Source organism: Sesamum indicum, linkage group LG16 (assembly GCF_000512975.1).
Source record: "Sesamum indicum cultivar Zhongzhi No. 13 linkage group LG16, S_indicum_v1.0, whole genome shotgun sequence".
NCBI lineage: Eukaryota > Viridiplantae > Streptophyta > Magnoliopsida > Lamiales > Pedaliaceae > Sesamum > Sesamum indicum.
This window is the reverse complement of record NC_026160.1, coordinates 2383895-2392766: the sequence shown is the minus strand read 5'-3', so window position 1 is coordinate 2392766 and position 8872 is coordinate 2383895. Positions and strand designations below refer to the sequence as shown.

The following is an 8872-nucleotide window of genomic DNA, read 5'->3' as shown; positions in this document are numbered from 1 at the left end:
GTCTAAATAGTATTATTAATTATTAATTATTAATTAATTATAAATAGTATTATTAATTAATTATTTTTATAAATAGTATTATTAATTAATTATAAATAGTATTATTAATTAATTATTTTTATAAATAGTATTATTAATTAATTATAAATAGTATTATTAATTATTTAATTAATTATAATAGTATTATTAATTAATTAAATAGAATTTAATAAAATTATAACTATTTTAAAAATTGAACAAACAAATACTTGATGAAATTGAGCAAGACTGGTCTTGTTGGAATCGTCTGGACGACAGAATTCGAACGGCTATGGTCTTAATCTGTGATTCGTCCTGACAGTAGAGAAATGGCAGCAAACAGCTTTATCGCAAATTTTCGGCGGAAAAACTTCAAATTTCATATCTTAACAAATATTTAATAAAATTGAACTAGGTTGGTCTCGTTAGAACCGTTAGGTCGAGGCGAGTCCAGTGGTGGTGGTTCGTGATTGTGGGTCGCTCCGGTGGCGGCGAATCGACGGCCGAAAAGTGCGGTGTTCGTGCTAAAAATTCATTATTTACGATTGATAAAACTTGAAATTGTTTGTGGGAAAATGTTCGTCTCATCAAGGGGAGTCGAACAGTATATTTGATGGTTGACAATTCGCCATAATAATGCCGAAATTTTAACGAGAAGTTGACAACAATTCATCGTAAAATAAAATATTTTTTTTTAAAAAAAAAAACTCTCTTGCACCGCGGTCTGTGACCGCGGTGCCACAGAGAATTTTTTTTTTTTTAAAAAAATGAGGCACCGCGGTGTCAGGCCGCGGTGCCACTTACTTTCCTAATCTTTTCAAAATGGCATGCTTTTACTAATTTTTTTTTTTTTGCATTTATTAAATAAATTTGCCCAGTTCTCCATCACTGCCTCTCTGTGTATTGCCGTGGACGACGTCGCCCCTGCAGCTCGATTTGATAGCCACTCCGCACATTGAATTGCCCATTCGGTTTCATACTAGATATTATTCAAATTTATTATGTACCAACGATATTATTTAATATCATTCGATATTATTATCGATACAATGATGCATTTACCGCCTTGTTGGTTTATTCTACTAGACTTCTGTCTTCAATTCAGGGGAGGCACAATACTTACACATTTTGGCGTTGGACCTCCTCAACTAGCCACATTGGGCACCTCATGTTTTTCCTGGCGTACTCAATGTATGGCGGAGGTAGAATCCTGCCCGCTGCCAAAATCCTTGTGCATCTCGTTGTCTAGCTAGTCTCTATAGTACTTGAGCTGAAAAAGAGAGAGACATACGAAATTATTAGTCCTGAAGAATGAGTTCAACTGAAGGTGATGAAAATGAAATTGAACTGAAGATTGGATAGGACATTGTATTACCTAGAGCTACTGGAACCTTTCAATTCTCCTATTCCTGGGCAGTATTATTGCATATGGCCCGAGGCTGGGGATTATGAGCACATACCGTGGCATTCATCGCACTATAAATTAGTATTCGAGGAAAGAATTAAAAATTAGATGAAAAGCGATAAAACAATTTAATTTACTTATTTCGCGGTGGACAACCTGATGTTAGGTGGTGGTGGTGCAACCAAGGACGGGTTGGGAGATGCGGAGGACAAAGTAGGAGGGGCGGATGAGGGCCCAACACGTGATGTGCTCGGAGCTGCGAATGATGGTGGCAGCCTTATCAGTTCAACCAACACACAGTGAGATGTTGAAGCACCATCCGGAGCTGGATCAGGTGACAGGATGGGTCGTGTTGATGCTTCCTTAGCATCGGAAGCATCAGTGATAAGTGATGGAACCACCTACCCACGATCGTGCGCACGTCCCTAGCCACAACCCTAAGAGCTGGCCCAAAACCTCTAATCATACCTAAGAACAATAATAAAATTTATTAGTTTCGTTTCGAGCGTGTTTGTTTTTGTTTCTTTTGTGTGCATATTGAGTATACATGTTACTTATGTTGCTTAGGGTTATTTCGTGCTTCGTGTGTGTATTGAACGTGCGTGAATCAGAAGTATGTGTGTGTTTGTTTTTTTGAGTCTACATGGTGTGTATGTCATTTAAGGCTATTCCTTGTTATGCTATAATATCGTTAGGTTTATTCTTCGATAAGCTTAACCTTATTATGGTCTAATGTCGAATAGCCTTAACATAGGTGAGGCCTCTTCCTCATTAGGCCTAACTTTATTGGTCTTTATCTTGTACATTATTAGTGTTTGTGTAACTTCATAACGATGCTTAAATTTGTATTATAGTTATGCTAAGTTTTGTGTGTGTTTATTTTTTTGAGTGTGTGTCATTTTCTAACGTCGTTTATGGTCTAAAGTTTAGAATACCTATGAAAGAAACAGAGTCGATTGTAGCTATAATTTCATAGATATCATAGCTACAACTGACTTTATTCCTCGCACATGTGGACAAAATGTTAAGCCTAACCTCATTATGGCCTATAACGTGTATTATTATTTTAAATTCAAAACAATTACACTCTAATACTATAGTTAGCAACAATACTCACAATCAACCATCTCATAATATTTCTCATCCACTCATCCTAAATAATCATCTATAATTACAAAACTAAATTAGGCACCCTATACAATACCTCATAACAAAATAATTACAAATTAAAATAGACACCACACACACGATGTCTCAGCACAAACAATTAAAAAAAAAACATTAAGAATGGAGTTGATCTAACGTTCGATGTTATCTAAATGCAAATGCTGTCTAACATTCAAAGTGATCTACCGTCGGAAGAGGTCTAACATCATCTAAGTTTGCCTTTTAGTGTTTTATAGTATTTTTTAATATATGCTATAGTAGTTTATAGAATATTATAGTAGTTTATAATATTCTCTAGTATTTTATAATCCTATGTACTATATTATACTATATTATAGTAATTTATAATATTTTATAGTTACTATTTCATAATCACTATATCCAAAAATTACTAAACTTTCACGAAAATTACATTCCGGCTAAAAATGTTCCAGCTCGTTTAGAAGTTCCTGAAGCGATTTTTACTTAATCAAAGGCATCTGAGTCACAAATACGCCAGAAGCATGGTAGACCACTTGGGCTCTAAAGATACAAATCCTCGAAAGAGAAAGGTTCATATCGTTTCAATTAATCACGATACTAATGTGATCACTAGTATCATATCTAAGGATAAATTCCTGAAGCAGTTTTATCTGAAGACTCTAAAAGTAATGAGCAAGATCTCGAAGACAGTTACGATATGTCTATTAATTATGCTCATAACAGTTTAGGATGGTATCAAAAAGAAATTAAAATAAATGATATTTTTGCCTATTCTGTAGCCGTCGAAATCATGTATGAAGATGAAAATGATCCTCCAACTATGGAAAATTGAAAAAGTTGAAAAAAAGCCATACAAAATGCGCTAAACTCACTAAATAAACGAGAAGTATTTAGACCTATAACTCCAATACCAAAAGGTGTCAAGCCAGTTGGCTATAAGTGGGTGTTTATACGAAAGAGAAATGAACGAAATAAAGTTGTAACGTACAAAGCTAGACTTGTGGCCTAAGGCTTTACTCAAAAGCCTAGAATTGATTATACTGAAACATATTCACCTATAGTGGATACAACCACACTTAGATTTTTAATCAATTTATCAGTAATTGAACAATTGTAAATCAGCTCATAGATGTAGTAATTGCATATCTGTACGGGTCGTTGGATACAGATATCTACATGAGAATCCCAAAAGGATTAAAAATGTCTGAAGTATTGCAGTCAAAGCCTCGTTATATGTACTCTATCAAATTGAAAAGGTCCGTGTACGGACTTAAACAATCAGGACATATGTAGTACAATCATCTTAGTGATTACTTAATAAAGAAAGGATTTTACCATAATCAAATAAGTCCATGCTTATTCATAAAGAGGACATAGTCGGAAGTTGTAATCATAACTATGTATGTTGATGATTTGAATATTATTGGATCTCTTGAAGAGATTCAACAATCAGCTGATTACTTAAAAAGTGAGTTTGAGATGAAAGATTTAGGTACTACAAAGTATTGTCTTGGCCTGCAGTTCAAACATACTAAGGGTGGAATTTTCATTCATCAGTTAAACTATATAGAAAAAGTCCTTAAGCGTTTTCATATGGACAAAGCTCATCCATTGAGTACACATATGGTGTAACTGCTATTTCGTGGCGTTCAACCAAACAGACTTTGGTAGCCACCTCATCAAATGATGCAGAATTAATTACATTATACGAGGCTAGGCGTGAATGTGTATGGCTTAGATCACTAATACATTATGTTCGTGAATCATGTGGATTAGAATCAATCGAGAAAAATCCTACAGTAATATATGAAGATAATGAGGCATGCATCCGCCAAATCAATAATGGTTGTATTAAAAAGGCGACAGAACCAAGCACATATCACCAAATTTTTCTCCACTCATGAGCTTCAAGTGGAAGGCAAAGTTGATGTTAAACTAATTCCATCAAGTCAGAACTTAGCAGACTTGTTTATGTAGGCATTACTAACAAAGGTGTTCAAACGACTCGTACGTAATATTGGCATACGACACCTAAAAGATATCTGCTTAAATTGAGGGCGAGATTATACAACTGTACTCTTTTCTTTAGCCTTGATTTTATCCTATTGAATTTTTTCAGGCAAGATTTTTAACGAGACATGATGCATATGATAAGGTATGCATTCAATGGGGTATTATATATACATATATATATATATATATATGAATGCATACACCTCTTGATATTCATTTTTAATATCCAACCATTTTGTATCCCCCATAATGATTTGTAATTATAATAGTCATGGTGTATTTTGTAACAATAATTTTGGTGGTCTATAAATACCACCATATATTTCATTTGTAGAATAAGCTTTTGAAAAAATAAGAAAGTGATTTGGAAGAGAATACATATATTATTTTTTTTATATTTTATTAGGAGTGATAAACCAATAAACTTAGAATATCTCTAAGTTCATAACAGATGACAAAATACAATTCCAATTGTGGGGCTAATTTTACAACGTTTTTTCATAAGTATGGAATTAATATTGGCTATTAAAAAATTTGGGATTAATATTACATAACACCCTATATTTTGGGGTTGAACATGCAATTTTCTCTGCTTGTGTTGTTCTCTTTAATTTAATGCAATTTACATTTATCTGAAAAAAAAATTGAATTATTTTGTTGGTTAAATCAAAGTTTTACTACAAAATAAAAAATTCAGTAAAGCAGCACTGCAGCACATATAAATAAAATGAAAATCCTGAAGACCTCTGAACATATATATTAAAATTAGAGTACATGTAAAGAACAATAGCAAAAATCAGTAAACAACTCTAAAAAATACACAAAAGAGTGTTGTAAAATACCACAAATCTGTAACAAATCCAACATATACATAGAAATCGAAAAGTCAAATGAATTCAAATTACATAAAGAAAAACATTTCAGAATCCTCAGAAACAAGCGTCCAACACACAGCAGCAACAGAGAGCAGCACAACTGCAACAAACCAGAAAGGATTTCATCACTCATATTTATTGATACTTGTGAATTTGTATCGAATCGACTGTCTTTCGATTCCTAGTATTTGATTATGCATATATGGAGTACAAGAGAGCAGAGGATTAAAGCACTAACCATCCCTTCCAGAAGCCGTCGCCTCTAGACTGAGTGGTGGCTGCTGGAGCCTGATCCAGACCCTGTTGCCCGTCTTTCACTGGATAACCAGCCGGCGGCGGTGGCGCCATGTACCCGCCCTGTGGCTCCGCCGGGTACCCGGTGGCCGGAGGTGGATATGCAGCTGCATAGGAATGAAACATACATAATCAAATATAGGAGAAATTACTTTCTAATCCCATTAGATAGAGTGATTTTCACTTCTGATTCCAAACAACACAGAATCTCGAAGCTCCCAAATCTCTAATTCTACAACATATTTGATCATCTTCTCGACGGAGTTAACGGCGGAGTAAATCTCCTTCAAATGTCTTCCTCCGTCAAAAAGGACTGATTGTGCTAGAAAAATTGAAAATCCAGAGTAAAATCGGAATCCAGAAACCCGAATACATACCTTGATTTTGGGTGTAGTTGCTCATGTTGATGGAGTGGGTGGAGATAAAATCAAAAGGATAAAGAGTAAAAGCAGAGGAAATTATAAGTATCACAAAGATGGAGATGATGTGTATGTATATGTGGGTATATATAGAGGAGGGGGAGGGGGAGGGGTTGGAGTTGTTGAGGAGGATTACGTAGGGAAGGAAGGAAGGAAGGAAGAGGGCGGGCGGAGACACCGCGTGAAGAGGCGGAGAAGGAGAATCAATTGAAGACGGCAGGGGCAAAATGGTCCCACTTCCTCTGAATTTTGGTATGCTTATGCGTGTCAAGCAGTACCGGATTCGTTACGCGTGGACGTGTTTTTTTCTGGATGGCCGTCTTTATCCGTTTCCCATTTATTGTTGGACCAAATTCTAGATTTTTGTTTGAGTGCGTAAATTACGACGACACTCTTTTTATTTTAATTTAAAAGATTATTATGTTCTTTTTTTTTTGAAATTTGATGTAATTATATTTAAATCTCATGTGGTTTAAAAAATTACACATAGCATTCTGAGGTTTGCTTCCGTCTAACAAATAAATTCATTTGTTAGTCAAAATTCACTAAATTTGTGAAAATTGATATTTACTCTCGATTAATTGATTACTGACTTATTGCAGGTTAAATAATTTATTTATGACTAAACTACCCTTATGACGGTGAAAATATACCTCATAACATGTATAATATGTAAAGATGTATGATAGTAATTTGGTCATAAAGGAATTTATTTAACCTGTAATAAGCCAGTAATATGTCAATAAAATTTTTCTCTAACTTTTTTGCTAATATCAATAAATTTGGTGAATTTTGACTAACGGAGAGACTTATTTGTTAGGTAAAGCAAGCCTTAGGGGTGTTAGATGTAATTTGTCAAACTACAGAGAGTTTACGTGTAATTACACCAAACTTCAAAGGAAGAGAGTATAATTATCCCTAAATTCAAATATATAAGTATTTTTTGTCTTTGCAAAATTGTAGAACACACTGAAATGGTGTTACCGTAATGCATTTTAGAAAGTGTTTACATAAGTTTTTACTTTTAAACAGGGAGTTTTTAATTATAGCTCCAATTACAACAATCAAGGGGTATACTCGTAATTTTAAAAAGAACAAAAAATATTTATATATTTAAATCTAATACAGAGAGAGTGTTTTGTTATTTGATATATTCTGAGATTTTTTAATTAAATACGATACAAAAATAATAAATTGTCGTATAAATATATATAACTACGACCTTATTACTGCGAAACATCAATGTTACCATTTATGTAAGGGCTCACCAAATGTGGAAGTTATTTGTACTTCACAAGTTCGAATTTTATCGAACTTGTCATTTTATACGAGCGTGTAATATATAAATTAGTCGTGATCAATTTATAATATTTAATTCAGTAAAAATTGAATTTAATTTGCAGGGATTAATTATGGCATTTCGTACAATCCTTAATAGTTAAGTTTTCTTAAAAGGTGTTTGAATAAGTTTCTACCTTTTTTATATTTTATAACGTGTTTGAAACTTTATGATAAGATGCTACAAAATATTTAATAAATTCATTAGAAGAACAAATTATAAACTTCAAAAACTAAATGTTAATAAGTTATAAACTCTTACTTTTTAAATAAAATTTAAAAACATCTTACTTATAGAAAACGTATGATCTTATAAAATCTTTATTGAAATATTAAAAGGTATTGATTGCATGTTAATAATATCACATTGTTATTGTAATCTATATATAATAAAATAGGATCATTGAAGTTGTTCACTTAAACACTACATATGTGCTGATTTGACATATCCATACATAATATTTATAGTACATCTTGATACTTATAGGCAATTTGAAATTTGGATCGATTTTTAAATTTTTTGTTATAAAATTTAGATGGTATATGCGTTTGTAACTGAACTCATATTTAAGTTCTCTTTGGAGACTTTTTTTTTATGAAGATTATTATTATTTTTTAATTTATATGAATGAATAAAACTTATTTTATGTATCTCTTTATATATATTCTTCTAATTGTAAATTTTACTAATATCGAGCATTATAATGTGAAAATGATATATAATTTTGATTATATTTCCGTTGAAACCCACTGAAAAGGATGCAGTGGTGATACATTCCTTAATCCATCGTATAAATGTCTCCGGAAACCCATAAAGTTTAAGAGTGGCAAAGAGAAAATCCCACTCCACTGTATCATAAGCCTTCCGAATATCCACTTTTAAAACACATCGTGGAGGTAATCGCATCTGGTTATAGCTAGTGAATAATTCTTGTGTCATCATGATATTATCTCCAATATTTCTGGCAGGGGCTAAAAAGCTTATCCAGCACCATACTCAATCGTTGGACAATGAGTTTAGCAATAACTTTATAAAGGACATTGCTACAGGAGATAGGGCGAAAGTCAACAACAGTAGAAGGGGTGTGTACATTTTGGATAAGCGCCAAGATTGTGCTATTGATTTGCTTCAGGAGTCTCCCTGTAGCAACGAAATCCAATACGGCCTTAGTGACTTCAGTTCCCACCACAGGCTATGCAGCCTTGAAAAAGACCGACGAAAACCCATCTGGCCCCGGGGCCTTATCATCCGTTATATCAAAGATAGCAATCTTCACATCCTCTGCAGTGAATGGCTTAGTAAGATGCAAGGCCTCCTCCTCATCCAATAAGTGTCGCGCCCACGGGCTTAAGTGCCGGAG

At 33.5% G+C, this 8872-nt stretch overlaps 1 protein-coding gene across 1 annotated transcript; it reads right to left on the bottom strand.

Moving 5' to 3' along the window:
* Window positions 5307–6341, bottom strand: LOC105178581 (cysteine-rich and transmembrane domain-containing protein A). Its single transcript, XM_011102087.2, has 3 exons — window positions 6132–6341; window positions 5699–5861; window positions 5307–5560 (listed from the first exon to the last, which is right to left on the bottom strand). The coding sequence occupies exons 1-3, from the start codon at window positions 6154–6156 to the stop codon at window positions 5515–5517; spliced, it is 234 nt and encodes a 77-aa protein (XP_011100389.1). The 5' UTR covers window positions 6157–6341; the 3' UTR covers window positions 5307–5514.